The sequence below is a fragment of the Phalangium opilio genome, unplaced genomic scaffold (genome assembly GCF_054372755.1).
Source record: "Phalangium opilio isolate 3A_F unplaced genomic scaffold, DU_Popi_V2 ptg000528l_1, whole genome shotgun sequence".
Classification (NCBI taxonomy): domain Eukaryota; kingdom Metazoa; phylum Arthropoda; class Arachnida; order Opiliones; family Phalangiidae; genus Phalangium; species Phalangium opilio.
The window spans coordinates 396,035-411,173 of NW_028324242.1; the positions used below are offsets into that span (position 1 = coordinate 396,035).

Consider the following 15,139-nt stretch of genomic DNA (forward strand, 5'->3'; position numbering starts at 1 on the left):
CGAACCCGACCTTTGGCGTTTTCGAAAACAAAAGGCTAAATATAGATTGCGTAAAAAATAAATTGTAAAATAACTTCACTGAATAATTACTCCTAAACAAAAAGAACCCGATGTATTGGGTTAAAAAAGTATCTAGGTAGCTACGAATTATCGAACTTTTCGAGTGTTTTTTCTTTCTTTTGAGATATTTTGGGCTATTTTAGGTCTACTATGCATAGGCCTATTATTGAGAAGAGGCTCATTATTGATCGGAATTTGTTAGACTGAGCCATCTACTTGCTAAGATTCGCAAAATTCCAGAAAATCATATAATTATAAAAATAACGAAATAAATTAAATATTAAATATCGTGTAGGCTTCATTAATTGTAAATTAAATAATTTTGGAACCAATATGTCTCTAAGTACTTACCCTAAGTTCGATATATCGATTATTAACTAGGTTCACAGCGTACAGACATATGCAAATGTATATTCAACCATACAAACGCAATTATTGGTTCAGTATCTTTTGCATCTTAAATACTCCACATCAATTAAAGGCAATTTCTATTGAGTAAGCTTTGAGTTAAACGTTGCAAGATGTCGCTCAAAAAGCTCGGCTAACGTTGCAAGATGTCGCTCAAAAAGCTCAGCTAGGTTAACAAATCTTTTAAGCTTTTTCAGATCAATATGCCCCTTAATCGTCTAAAGACTTTACAATCTACGAACAGATCTCTTAATGCACATTTAATGACCCTATCAAGTAAGAAAAGAAGAGCAAATTTAAGGGAGAAAAAAAAATTATAAAACTTTAAAGCGAAAAATAAATCTACTTCCGCATTGATGTATTCATTTCCTTACTTGCTAGAACATAACCACTGAAATACTAAAACCATACCAAAAACGCACGTTAGTTCCTACTTCCCTAAGGTTTATCTTTCTTTGCTATATCATAAATTCATAAGATATGTTCCTTAAGTTTGTCACTGGTTGCAAACTGGAGCTTGTCATGACGTTAGTGACGTAGGTCATAGATTCTCGTACAGAGACGCCTGGTGAGGCGATATCAAAGGCTTATTACAGACTACATAGGAAGATGGACTGCAAAATAGCGTGTAGTCAATTCTCGCGTCGTTCTCGAACTAGCTCTTAGTAGGTCTCTAGCATTACGAAGTAGAGGTACTGGCATACTTATGGAAGGTATCTTATAAACTTACGGTGTATATACTCTCATTTGTTTCCAATCAGTTACGCAAAGTAATTATAGCCTAACACTACGCATTGTACCAATGATTTTCCTTCAAACCATTAAGGAAACTAATTACGTATCATAGAAACCAATTACTGATATTCGAAGTAAATGGGCCAGAAAATCTCCAATGACGAAAAATACCGGTAGACCTATAGCCGGAGTTTAGAAGTACTTGAAAAGGCCATCCAGAGTATTGACCAAAGTTCAGTAAAGGTTGCGGTGGTGGAAAGGCGATGACATTTTCGTGGTCTGTTAGATATATATAAAGTTTGGGGGGACCCGGTGACGGTGCACTGACCGAAGCGCCGGGAAAGGAAAGCGGGAAAATAAGGTACTAAGAAGGAAAGGATCAGATTCAATTCCACGTTCTCCGTAAAAGCATCCCCTCGAAGAGAAGAGAGCCGGGAACACGAAAAATGATATTGCTTACTTTGAGAATGACTTTTTAAACTTAATCATAAGTTTTAATGAACTTTAATAGACTATAGGGCGCGCTCGCGATGGATCTGGATTTAATCACGACTGAACTATTCCCCAATGACACTTTTAAATCGGATATATTAAACTTTACATCATACGCCAATGTTTCGACGTCGGACCAAGTTACAATTTACGACGTGCCAGTCTCGATAATATGTATTTTAGCGACCATGTACGGTTTGGTTTCGTTATTAGCGGTCTTGGGTAATTTATTGGTGCTATGGATCGTGTGTTCAACGCGACGAATGCAAACGGTGACCAATTACTTCATCGCGAATTTAGCGGTGGCCGATATTATCATCGGAGCTTTCGCTATACCGTTTCAATTTCAAGCGGCTTTATTACAACGATGGGTTCTGCCCTTTTTCATGTGTTCATTTTGTCCTTTCGTCCAAGTGCTTAGCGTTAACGTTAGTATTTCTACCTTAACGGCCATCGCGTTGGACAGGTACCGGGCGGTGATTTACCCTTTAATGGCGCGTACCACGGCCTTGAAGGCCAAGGTCATAATTACTTGTATTTGGGTCTTCTCCGCCGTCTTCAGCGTTCCGTGCGGAATAGCTTTAAGAATAGCCATAGTGGAAGACAGTACGGTTCCCAATGGTACGAAACCGTTTTGTCGGAACGAAGGACTGTCCCCGGAGCATTGGAGAATGTACAACCATTGTTTGGTGTTTCTACAATATTTTGTTCCCTTGTGCCTCATTTCCTTCGCGTACGCCCGGATGGGAGCGCAGCTCAAAAAATGGAACGCTCCCGGAAACGCTCAAACTGATCGGGACGCGATTGTAATGAAAAATAAACGAAAGGTAAGTCATAGTTTTGGTAAAACTTCCTACGAACCTTCGTTGTAGCGCGAGAAGTTTCGCTTTGAGTTTCCTTAACCAAACACGCTTTAATTCAATAAAAAATACTGAAGAGAATTTGAACAAGTAACGTATTTCATTACGCAAATCAGTTAAAATGATATTTCCTCGGTTTTTATCGCTTTCAAGAAGTTTGTATTTTGAAAAAATTTATACAAGATAGTATATTTATGCCAATTAATTTTAATGAAGCGGTAATTAAAATTATATGTTCATTGAAGCGTCGAAGTAAAAAATTTGAACGAAACAAAGTACTGTACAGCGTGGAAACAAATTAAAAATAAAAGTTTTAAAGACCACTCGCAAATTAGTTTTAAGCAATTTGGTTAATGATAATTGCCTCTCACAAAACCTTAAATAGGTTCATAATGCTATTCTAAAATTTGCTAGATTACGCGAGCTTTTTCAAAGTAGATAGCCCCCGAGGTAATGGTTTCGGTGTAAAAATCTTTAGATTGACCTATAAAACCGGGACCCATCATCCTCCATAAAACTCAACCTCGTATCAAAGTGTCAAGAATTTTATCTAATTTACGGTGAAGGAAACCTCAGAAGGGCTTTTCCACGCATTTTGTTACGCTTCCCACGAGTGTCCACCCTTTTGGTCTAAAGCTAGGGTTTAAATTTGAATCACAAATACCTAGGGTGCATGCCTTTAACGACTTACGCAAAACCATTAAGCCAAAAAAGAGCTGGGCGGAGAAACCACTAAATCAAATAGAGACCGGTGACTTAATCGTCTTGGACAATGGCTGCTGGGAAATTTAAATGCCAAAAGTTAAAGAGAAACCGCCAAAGAACGCCTTAGTTACAATCGATTAAATAAAGGTTAAGTTTGCTTCTAGATTCACGGTGTATATTATTGATTTAACAGGTGGATGGATTATGGACTTTCATTTTACAAATAATATTAAGCTTGAGTAATGGACTTCTAGTAACAGTACACTATTGGTCCCTTTCACATACTATATACTTCATTTCAGAAATTTGCAAGTTTAATGAAAATTTTCCCACGCGTCTCTATAGTGAATTGTGGATCTATATGGAAACTTTAATTTACTAAAACGGTAAAGCTTGCAACCCAACCAGTATTACGGAAGTATTTAATATAATTAACATATCTAATTTGTCTTCTAACAACAAACAACCCGATTAATTAATTTTGTCATACTGTTAGCTTTTGTAATGAAGATTTGTCAATTTAACTGTCTTAAAAATGTTGTTACAATTTAAAAAAAAGAATATAACAATAAACATTTACAGGTCATAAAAATGTTCTTCATCGTAGTAACGCTCTTCGCTGTCTGTTGGCTTCCTTTACAAGTATATAACGCCGTGCAGGACATATTTCCAGACATTAACAAGTAACGTATAACTCCTTTCTTTCACCCTAAGCCTTTGAGCCCGATCAATTAAGATTAATCCGGATATTCGTGCTAGTGAAGAATTGATTCCGAAGTTGATATAGAAAGAGCTTAATATAAAGGCCAATTTTACAGTTATCTCCGTAATTACAAATAATATAATTGGAATTTGTAAAAGTACTACAGACATCCGCGGTGCAGTTCTTCTATAGAAATGTTTCATTTTATCTTTATGCCATAGGTGGCAAATCCCTAAAAATAGCCTGAATGATATAGTTGTATAGAAAGTACGATAAAACCTTAGGTTCTACCACTTCTATTAAGCCGTTAACGGCATACCTTTTCTTCTACACTAACTTTCTTTCGCACTCGGGATTTTATTATCTAACAGTATAACGGTCTTGCAATTCAGCACCAAGTGCATGGGGGTTTACACCAAGCAGCTTTTACACAGATTCAGTGTAAATATTTTGAGGCTTATTTCCAGTCTTTTTTAACGAAGTTCAGCTATTTGAAGTCATATTTGAAAGACTTTCTTTTTGCTGAAAATGGTTTCTTTTTTCCTTAAATTTCTTGTCAGGTTCAAGTATATCAACATTATATGGTTCAGTTTTCACTGGCTGGCCATGAGTAACTCATGCTGCAATCCATTCATTTATGCCATTTACAATGTAAGTTATATGGAGAAACCTTTTCACAAAATATTTTCAAAGAAAGAATCGTAAGTTAAAATCCTATGGTAGTTATGTACTAAAGGCCTTTTCAAACTATCCAACTTTTGACTCAACTAGATGGGTCCAAAACTCGCTCCAAACTTATCGAGAATCATATCATAGCGTAAAAAATTTTAGCAAAAGTTTAGAAGAGTATATGACATCATTAAGCCTGAATTATTCGCGCTTGGTGTCGAGGTGTTACACGATCGCGTCACGGTGAAAGTCGCGGAAGACTTCAATTACAAACTTTCTTCGAACTTCAGACTTCTAGCTCCTTCAATATATAACTCTGACGAGGGTTTAATAGAAAAGTCAATATTATATAAAGTTTCTGTAGAGATAGAAAAGTCTTGACTAATTATATACTCTTATCGCCTTCAGGCCGCAAATAATTAATTGAAAAGCAAGGTTTGATAAGTTAGTTTTATATATGAACTTTTAGCAATCACAAATTACGCAAATTTTAGACCTAAAGGCGCATTTAATCGAGATCAGTAAACAATTATTTTTCTTGATATTTTAAAATTATTAATTTTTCAGGAACGTTTCAATCGAGAATTTCGTAGAAAATTTCCGTGCATTTTCTCTCGTAACCAAGAGGCAAATCTAATGACGGATTCGGGAATGGGAAAATCTATAAATCACAGGTATTAAGTGATAAATTTCTATTAATAACTATTCTTAACCGCTACTTTGAAATAATACATTTATTTTTACGGTTATAAAACAAATTTCGTTATTCTTTTATAACTTTTATTCGAAAATTGCGAAATTAGGCTTTTTATTTAATTAAATCCCTCATTTAAACGTAGGAAGCTCAATTAAATACCTGGATAATTAATCAAGATAAAATGGGGAGCAGGGATAATTTACGGGGCTTCAATTAATTTTCTCTACCGAGTGATACGGAATAAAGACTAATTTAGACGTAGGTTAACGCGAAGTAATGTATAGTAGTAGAGAATTTTTAATACTAGTTAAGGATCCCATCGTTAGAATCTTGAAAATTGCCATTGAAAAACAACAGGTGTTCGAGGCAAATTTTGGGTGAAACAAAAACGCCCAAGTGCATAACCGCTACTCTTTTAACCAATGTCATTGGATAACTTTAATTTATCCATTTCTATAGTAAAGGCCAATAGGTCAAAAATAAACTGGCAAATCTAACTTTTCTAAAATTAATTTTACTTTTCAAATCATTATATAGCTAACCAAATATGAAACCTCATTAACCATTCCATTAAATACTCGCGTAAAAACCTACGCAAGGGGGCGAGACATAGAGAAACCAGCCTAGTTAACCTCTTCATTGTCTAATTACTTGGACACAGTTTTCACAATCGATCCTCTAAATCCCCCGCGGCGGAAGAAAAAGTAAATAATTTCTTCTTTTGGGATTTTCACGCAGAACAAACACATCTAGAATGTCAGAAGCAAACCTAGTTCGAACGGAAGACCGTTCAGGCGGATTAAAAGTCAATGTAATGTTAACGAATCGATCCAAGAAGAATGGACACTTTGAGCTAGAATGCGATATAACGAACTCCTCCCAGCTTTGATGAACTTTCGCCACTTTGAAATTAGTGGAAGCGAAATCTTTTCGTCTCCGATTAAAAAGAAAGAATATTTTTAATGGGAAATAATTAGAAATTTGAGGACTATATTTTAATGAAACAATACTGTTACGCAAGATGTTTCTGATAACAAGTATATATAATCAGACTCGCCTTTGAATTTGAATGGTATATTAAAAATATAGGTTTAAAAATCCACGGATAATGAATTCCGTGTTAAAATTTTGAATGAGAAAAGGGATGGAGCCATACCTAGTGAAAAGGATGATTATTTTCTAGATGTAGTGTATTTATATTTAGGGATGACTTTGAGTAATTAATCGCTATAACGTCCCATATCTCACGGAGTTAATGAATGGAGGAAATGGGAATTTTAGTACGATATTAAAATTGCAACACCGAGCTTATTCAAAATATTCGTGTTAATGAATTTTAAAGATTTTTACAATTAAAATATTCTCGTGGTTAATTAAATACGGTTAGAGATGAAGTAATTTGCATAATGAATTGAGTTTGGGTTTATGAAAACCAACGCATCTACTAAAAGATGTAAATGACTGTAAAAAATAATTTAAAATCATAAATAATTTTTCGATTCAAATAAAGTAAGAATGATGATTAATTATTACAAACACTAAAATTTGTATACTGTGTAGATATCACAATCTAAAATTAAGCCATACATAATTATAAACTATGAGGAATGATACCATTTACACCAGGAGGCCAGGTTACTTGGCCTTCCAAGCGCGGTGTACCAAGTAGCCTCGCCTCCTGGTGTAAATAGTATCGATCCTCCTAGTCTAAAAACTACGTATTTCACTTCAATGTATTCAAACGTTCAATTTAGCACAAATGTAACGGGTCTTCTATTTCTAACGCGATTCGAAAAATAGTGGCCTGACTTTCAAATACCTAAAACCGCAATAATAACCATCATATGGAGTTTTCACGTCTAAGGAACCAAAACGTGAATATTTTTTTTCTCAGCGCCTGAAATGTACATGCTCGAGTATCTGTAAGAATTTAGAATATCCATTTTTCTCAATGACATATCTTTAATCTAAAAATAACATATTCTCTCGATCTGACTGATCGAGAAGTTTTAATTTCTTTTATCGTAACAATAACTCTGTTAATTAAGCGACTTAGCGAATGGATGCCATCATATTTTGGCGCCAAAAAGAGTCATACCACATTTCTCCGTGATTTTCGCGGAACTAATACCGAGTATATCGAATAGTTATTGGTCTGGTTTTTACATAAAATGTATCGTAAAAAAGTGTTTGTTGAAACTGAAAGAATCAAAAAAATCATGTACAGTATTGTAATTAAATCATTAATAAAGATGTAGTACTTAAACATATTAATAATTCCGCAGTTCAAATTTGACATATTATAATTTTACACGATACCAACACCATAAGCTTATTAACAAATGTTTCTTGAGTTGCGTTCTCAAAGGCAAGTGTTTTATGGATTAATATGTGGATTTAACGTTACTTCCGTGCTATACGAAGCTCAACTATCATCATCAAACAAAGACTCTCTCCACAACAGGACAATTATAAATGGCGTATTCAATATATTTTTCGATCTATCAAGAACAATGGCAAATGTTTTTCAGTTACTTGAATCGCACGCGCTTTTATGATTGAATCAATAAGAAAACTCCTTTCTGCGAGGGAAAAATGCCTAAAAAGCCTGATAAAAGGCCTCTATTTCTATTCCCTTAACGAGTTGTTCTGCCAAGAAACAAAGTACAACTTCACGGTCACGCTACATCACGTCATAAGACGCATTAACTTAGCCAACTCCTTTGGCTGGTGCCGTATTTATTATTCAGAACTTGATGTTATATTTTACGCTAAACGAAAGGCTAATCCAATTAAAATAATTGCGAATTGCATGGACTGCTACAAAATTCACTAGATTGCATGGTTGTACGGGCTTTTACGATGTTAAAGTCGATTAGAGGCAGTTTCGGGTGTTAGAACTTTGGTTCTTTATATTAAAAGCTCTACTCAGTTTGAGAGGTTTACTACCCACAAAATATCTTTGAGAAAAACTCCACGTAAAGGTATTTATAAATTTCATTCTAATAATATATTTTATTGCTTGTAAAAGCTATGGTTTAAATTGTAATTTATATTATTTAACAAAAAGCTCTTAAGACCCCTTTTCTGGAATAGAAGCATTAAGCCGATTTCACTAAGTCTTAACTTCAGTCGCTCTTATCTTCATTGCGTAGCGGTTTCCTATTTGAAATATGCATTATTTAATTTAACCACTGCAATTTTCTGTGAAGAATATTAGTGCATTTATCAATAATTCTTTTTGTGTCGTGTGTTTGCGATAAATTTTAAATCACCACATTTAATTAAACCGAATACTTCGCAACTTTTTAAATATATAATAAATCCTTAGTTTCTCAGTGTAAATAATATACAGGGTGTTTCTTACATTTTTTTCCAAACCCCATTAATTTATGGAAGACTTATCAGAAACACCCTGTATAGTTTATTTTCATGAATACTTAATTTCTCTCACTACATAGGTTATATTTTTATATCTCCCCTTATTTACAAGAACAACCGCTATGACTTATTAATAATATTCAACTTATGTTTGAAACAATAAGCCTTTTAATGGTGTATGGCAATTTCACCAAATTTAGTCTAGAATATCTTCTGTCCATATTGATCGAAGGTGTCTGCAAACTACCGACAATCTCATACCGTAAACCATAATTAAAAGGGATTTAATTAGATTTTCGTTAATTTAATTTGCCAGAAGGCTAACGTTTCAATAGAGACCAGAATCAAAAACCTATTTCCAAACTAATTAAAAATATATTTCGGGTCTCATTTATTTTAAAAGTAAAACTAATTAGTACGATTTTAAATCAGGTAACTAAAGACTAATTGGTTCTTCCAACGTACGCTCAAATAAATTTTTGATCTTATCAAGAAGTTATATCAGTATCTCAGAGAGAAGATATAAGATGCCTTTGTATTCGCGCGCCATAGTCCCAGTCCCCCCCTTTCAAAATACAAGGGGGGACGTAAAAGGAGGCGCCGGGCTATTTCGCTCTCGTCAGTCGGAAATTTTCCTCACTCGCGTCGTCGCGCTGACGTGAGTTTTCAAGAACCAATGAGATGCTGGTTGTAATTTAGAGACGGGGATTGACTGCGGACCTACGTTAGGACTGGAGATAAAGCTGGAAATCTGGCGAATTTATATCTTCTCTCTGAGATACTGATATAACTTCTTGATCTTATTCAGGACTATATTCAGGAGAATACTGGTATTTTCGGGATTGTACCGCAAACAACTGTAATATACGATGATTCTGTTTGACTTGGAACGTTCTTTCGACAAATTTGCTCGGCTTAATTCTATTATTTCCAATTACAGAACTTGAAAGGCTGAAATGAAGAGGCTGAATTTCAGAATTTCTTAATTAAGTTAAAGAAAGAAGATCTACTTTCTAGATTTCAATTCATTCGTGACCTTTCACTCCACTTTCCTCCGTTAACTGAGTAGGAAGTTTTGGATCAATTTTCCAAAAGAGGACGTTTCTAAGTTCTATAAAAGTGGAGGTTTTTTTAAACAACAAACATGCATCTAAAAATGAGTACAATCCACGTAAGACATTATTTCCGATCTTATATTGAAATTCGATTTTGAGATTTTTTAGTTTCGTCTAATGTAATATGGCGAATATTTTAAAATGGTACCCAAATAGTAAAAACATATCGGAAAAAATACAAAAACAACAGTGTCAACTTATATAGTAGTTGGCCAAATTGTTTTTAGCGTTTAAAACTAGTTCCTTTTCATTCCGAAATAATATTATTTCGTGATAAAGTAGTTAAGTAAGAAAAGTTTATATTTTGCCTTCAATTGATTTATGAACACACAAGGGAATGGGCCTAACTGAAACATTTCATTAAACCCGCCCGTGATTGGAAAGTGTCTAAGAGTTAAAATATATCTTTGATATCAGTCCAATGCAAAGAACGTATCGATATGAATATTAAAATTGCAACTTATCACGTAGGTTTCACGTTATCATTTTTAAAGGAAAGCTATCTTAAAACAATGGTCTCTTTCTAAATATAAAAATAAAATCATCTCCATTAGTTTAGTGGCGTCTGCTAAATCGAATAACTTATCCCTTACCTGCCTCAGCCTGATAGAATTCATCCAATCCCGTAGAGGTAAGTGGTTCGATTTAGGAGACGCCACTAAACCAATAGTGACTATGTAGTCCTCGTTTTTAAGACTAATAAAATTTAGTTTTTAAATATTTTGCCTTTCATATTTAGAAAAAGGCCGTTCTTTGAAGGTACCTATAATCAGTTATGCTACTTGTTCTTTTCCTTTAATCATAGTTTTAAACTCTAAGCGGTAACTAGCTTAAATATTTCATATAAAATACGAAATGCGTATTAAATGCTAAGTGAAACGTTTAATAAGTTACTTCTTGAAGTCATATCTTTCGCTTTTAGAATATCCAACTGGTTTTAATATTTAAGAACTTTTAATTCGCAGCATCCACCTTGGGTAATAATAAATGAATCGAATGATATTCAAGAATTTACGGGGGCTCTGGTCGACTTGGTAAAGTATACGTCGAAGGCTCTGAACTACACGTAAGTTGATTTTGGTCGCGATAGATCTAAACTTTGAGAATAACGTAATTTCTTGAAGATACACTCTCACGGATACGGTCCATATGGGCGTAGGAAAAGTAGTTAATAATTCATGGACTGGAATGATTGGTACCCTCTTACGAAATGTAAGCTATCTATTCGGTAAATGGCCAGAATTTCAAATCGGATTAGAGTAATATTGTACAGTCCCTCGCGGTTGCGAATCGCATCATCTCTAGTCTTCAAAACAGGGAGAAAAGAGGTGAGATGGAGCGGTAATCATGATGGCATTGAAACACTCCCAACGTACCTCGTGCACGCCCCTTCTATGTCCCGATACGTCGAAAACGTCTATTGTTAAGTGCTGACGTGTAACGACATTGTACTGGGGGAGGACTTCGTTGCTGTTCCGTAGATGGGGGTACAGACTGCAACATTAAAGGTATACGGAAGTTTCTGCTCCATCCCTCTTTCCTTCAAGTTTAAAATAGAAAATAACCCAATTCGAAGAAGTATACGCGTTGAAAACCAACCCTCCCCCTCCAAAATAAAAAATAAGCGCGCATTTGGCAGAATCGGATCCATTGAGATCCATTTATCCTATAATTCTTTTGTTTTCAGTCTTCTTCATTACTAGAGTAGCTTTTAACCGTAAAAGGTATTAGGATATATTAGGAAGTATTAGGCGGCATCGTGCCTAGAATTTAATACTTGGAAATAGTAATACGTTTTGGGATGTTTCCCACAATTCTCCGGAATTATTTCACTGAATAATAAATAAAACAAACTGAAAAACGAATTTCTTAAGTAAATCCTCGAATTAATGCTCCTTATACCGAAGTAAACATTATTAAACATTAACCAAGTGAAAGGTTGAGGTTAATAAATAATTCAGTGTATTTATAGGCTTTATAATGTCTACGGCTTTTAACTCGTTATTTAACAAGATTTGTTTTAACATTACGCGCATTATAAAACTTAAATACAATCGGTCGTCGCACGGGCGCCGTTTCTAAAACTGCAACTTTCCAAATCTGCAGGAAGTCGACATGATTTTGCTGCCATTTCTAAAAACGGAAGAACGCTTATCGTATCTGGTTTTCACTTCGGACGTGACATACGCCAAGACTCAAATATTATCGGGGAAACCGTCCGAGATTCATGACAATTCTCTACAGGGACTTGTGGACGTGAGTTCTGGGGTAAGAAGAAGAACGTTTCTATCACATCCTTATAGCTATCGCTAGAAACGTGTAAAGACTTTGAAAATGTGTTTTCACAACATAGCCGCTTAGGCGCTTACATTGCACTTCACTTCTATCGCGATAGAAGGACAAGACGCAAAGAGGATGTAGTTACTACGCCGTTATATAAGCGGGCATTGGTTCTCGTATAAATTCAGATCATCTTTCAAGTGTAAAACGTATGGATGCAACCCTATAGCTTAATTACACTTGTAGTCCGAACAAGACTCTCGAGAAAATTGACCAGATAAACGATATTTACTGATAAACTGAGAAGGGAATTAACGATGTCTCGTTCGTTCGGTTAAGATAGTAAGTTTCGGTTACTGGGGAGATGGAAAGTATAAATTATACGCTAAAATCGATCTTTCTATATTAAAATATATGCCTAGAATTAGACACCCTAAGAAGCCAAATACCGAGTTGCGGTGCACATTTTCACTGAAATCGTTGAGAAAGGTTCAGAAATTAGATTTGTTATTAACAATAGCTGTATTTTTAGCCAGAGAAGCTATTCTTGCACTTCAAGTTAAGAAGCCTTGTTATTGCCATTTGAAGTAGCTAGGTATTTCTGTCGTTTTGACCCTGTTTTACAATTCAGTAGCAATGGGGAGTTGTCCCGTATAACTTCTTTCTTACTACATTCCTATTACATTCCTATTACATTGATAAGAAGAAAAACAAATCGGTGGTTCGGATGAACCAAAAAAGAAACGATATTTTTCTAAAACTCTTCGACACTATTTGGTATGGGGTCAAAGCTTTTCATCTAGTCCTTGCTCAAGACAAAATAAATAAAATTTTTCAAAACAAAAAAGACACAGGGGATAGAAAAACCCAAGAAATCGCTTGCCAAAAAAGAAATATTTCTCCGTGCTCCAAATCAGTAAGAACATATACCATACGTCAGCTATACTTACGAGAAAAAAAAGCAACTACAGCTTAAACTTCGTAACTAGGAAGGAATACATACAGTTCATAGGAATCATTGTGTAACCATTTTCTCAACGTATCTAGGCGGGTTTTGTGGGAGGAGCTAGACTAATCATTACGTACGAAGAATATTACCTCGAAAATAGTCCTGGTTCACTCAAATATCGGAGGCGAAACCTAGCGCCATTTACGGAGGTTCAATGCTGCCAAACACTTCTCCCTAGTTTTTTGGCCTCATTTGACCAAAATTGGAAACCTCAATCTTTAAACGTTCAAGAAAGTAGTAATTCCTTAATTAATACGCCATAGACGCTGGAAATTTTAAAATTGTTCTTCAAACAATGAAGCGGACGATAATCAGTTATTAAAACCACAGCCCACGTGCTCAGGAACGTGATCGAATTAGTTTTAGCTTTGCCAAAACATAACTCCTCTCTCCATAAATGGCAGGCGATCACGTGACCATAATTTTCCCTAAGGAGCTATTGGGGCACAATGATTCCTGTTAGGCGTATGTATTTCTGATATAACGCGTAGCTTTCTTAATGAAATATTTCCAAGTTGTTCGAAAAAGGAAATTCACTCGGATTCCAATATCGAATGTAATAAAACAAATAGTATGATAGAAATTTGGGCTTCGTAAAGATGTATCGCGAGCTAAAGTGATATTCGTCTAAACTTAACGTTCTCCAACAAACAACGGAAAAATTGTTAGAATATTCGGTACTTCTCAATTTTGAAATATGAAAGTCGTAAACTGAAATTTGTATTCATGAAAAAAGAAGGTAGTTTTTGTAGATGGGAAAAAGTAATACGCAAAGCTAGTTGAAACAATGTTTACGGTGTAAAAAGTTATTGCCAATATGGCTCCCTAAAAGCAACTATCAACAGAAGTTTATAATACTCATCTTCGAGAGAAGTGTACCACCACAAAGCGGGGTATTGTAACACGATTCTTCCCAATATCAGAACATTTGGAGGAAGGTTACTAAAGCAAATCACACGATAAATAGTGCTCTATTACCGCTTAACTATTTTGGATTTTTGACCCACGTCAAGAAGAGGTTTGGGGGTTGATTGCTAAGCATTTAGTACCAAACAGTTATGGAATTCCCCCAATCCCACGGTGCGATGCCCGTCTGAAGTTTGATAATCGGGAGAGCAAACAGAGTGTCACCCTTCTTCTATTATCCCCTTCCGCTATCAACTGGTCTTGTTCAAAGCCTGTTTTACAACGTTGTAACATTAAGGAAAAAGTTAAAATTTCCGTTAATATATCCTCGAATATTTCCGAATGATTTAAGGGTAAAAATCTGCCCTAAAAACGTATCTGACATATTTATACGAAATAGATTTTTATTATTATTTTTACGGTCTGGTAAAAAAATGTTTCCCACTTTCAGGTGATATTTCTCTTGCTGTTATTCTGGATTTCAGTTTCAACTTTAGTATACTTTATCGACCGACACGAATACAAGTACCAGTCGAAAAGGGGGCTTCGATCCCCCGAGATACAATCCTTTTTGTGGATGTTCTACGCGTCTATATTTTCCAAAGGTATATAGAAAAATGAGTTTTCCAGTAACTGAAATTCAATAATTTTTGCTTTGAAAAACTTCTATGGGCTTTAAAAAACTTTTGATAGAATTCCCGTAGCAATAATATTAAAGTTTTGAATCTTCCCAGATACAGGCCTTAATTACCAGACATAATTAATATTTTTCGTGGGTCAGGGGTCAAATCATTTTTACTTATTTCTTTCTTCGCTGTATATATTTTTTCGAACCAACAAAAACTTTGTTTACGCAAACAGAAAGTAATTAAGATTTCCTAGAAAACTAACTAATCAATAATATCCCTTGCAGCTAAGGAAATCAGTTTTCTTAATATTGGGCGCGATGTTTCAAAAATGAAATTTTTTTTCCAATATTGCTGCAGTTTTCTATAGTCCAGATTCAGCGCTTACCTTAGCTTAGATTAAGTTCCAAGGAAATTTTAATATTTTCAAACTTATTATTCACCTAAATTTTATTTGGAAAACTGATTCCATATGAGAAACAGTTTGATTCTA

General features: G+C 34.9%; 2 protein-coding genes across 2 annotated transcripts; both read left to right on the forward strand.

Moving 5' to 3' along the window:
• The first annotated feature begins 1,166 nt into the window (after positions 1-1,166).
• Positions 1,167-7,599, forward strand: LOC149588907 (substance-P receptor-like). Its single transcript, XM_089861985.1, has 5 exons — positions 1,167-2,522; positions 3,843-3,943; positions 4,524-4,614; positions 5,200-5,306; positions 6,068-7,599. Exons 1-5 carry the CDS (start codon positions 1,734-1,736, stop codon positions 6,216-6,218), a joined length of 1,239 nt encoding a protein of 412 aa, XP_089718111.1. The 5' UTR covers positions 1,167-1,733; the 3' UTR covers positions 6,219-7,599.
• Positions 7,600-11,935: 4,336 nt separating this feature from the next.
• Positions 11,936-14,638, forward strand: LOC149588908 (uncharacterized). Its single transcript, XM_089861982.1, has 2 exons — positions 11,936-12,093; positions 14,472-14,638. Exons 1-2 carry the CDS (start codon positions 11,941-11,943, stop codon positions 14,631-14,633), a joined length of 315 nt encoding a protein of 104 aa, XP_089718108.1. The 5' UTR covers positions 11,936-11,940; the 3' UTR covers positions 14,634-14,638.
• Positions 14,639-15,139: the final 501 nt, after the last annotated feature.

Coding starts and splice junctions, on each gene's coding strand:
- LOC149588908 (XM_089861982.1), top strand. CDS start 11,941: ATGATTTTGCTGCCATTTCTAAAAACGGAAGAACGCTTATCGTATCTG. Junction 12,094..14,471: donor TTGTGGACGTGAGTTCTGGG/GTAAGAAGAAGA, acceptor TCCCACTTTCAG/GTGATATTTCTCTTGCTGTT.
- LOC149588907 (XM_089861985.1), top strand. CDS start 1,734: ATGGATCTGGATTTAATCACGACTGAACTATTCCCCAATGACACTTTT. Junction 4,615..5,199: donor TCATTTATGCCATTTACAAT/GTAAGTTATATG, acceptor TTAATTTTTCAG/GAACGTTTCAATCGAGAATT. Junction 5,307..6,067: donor GGAAAATCTATAAATCACAG/GTATTAAGTGAT, acceptor ATTTTCACGCAG/AACAAACACATCTAGAATGT.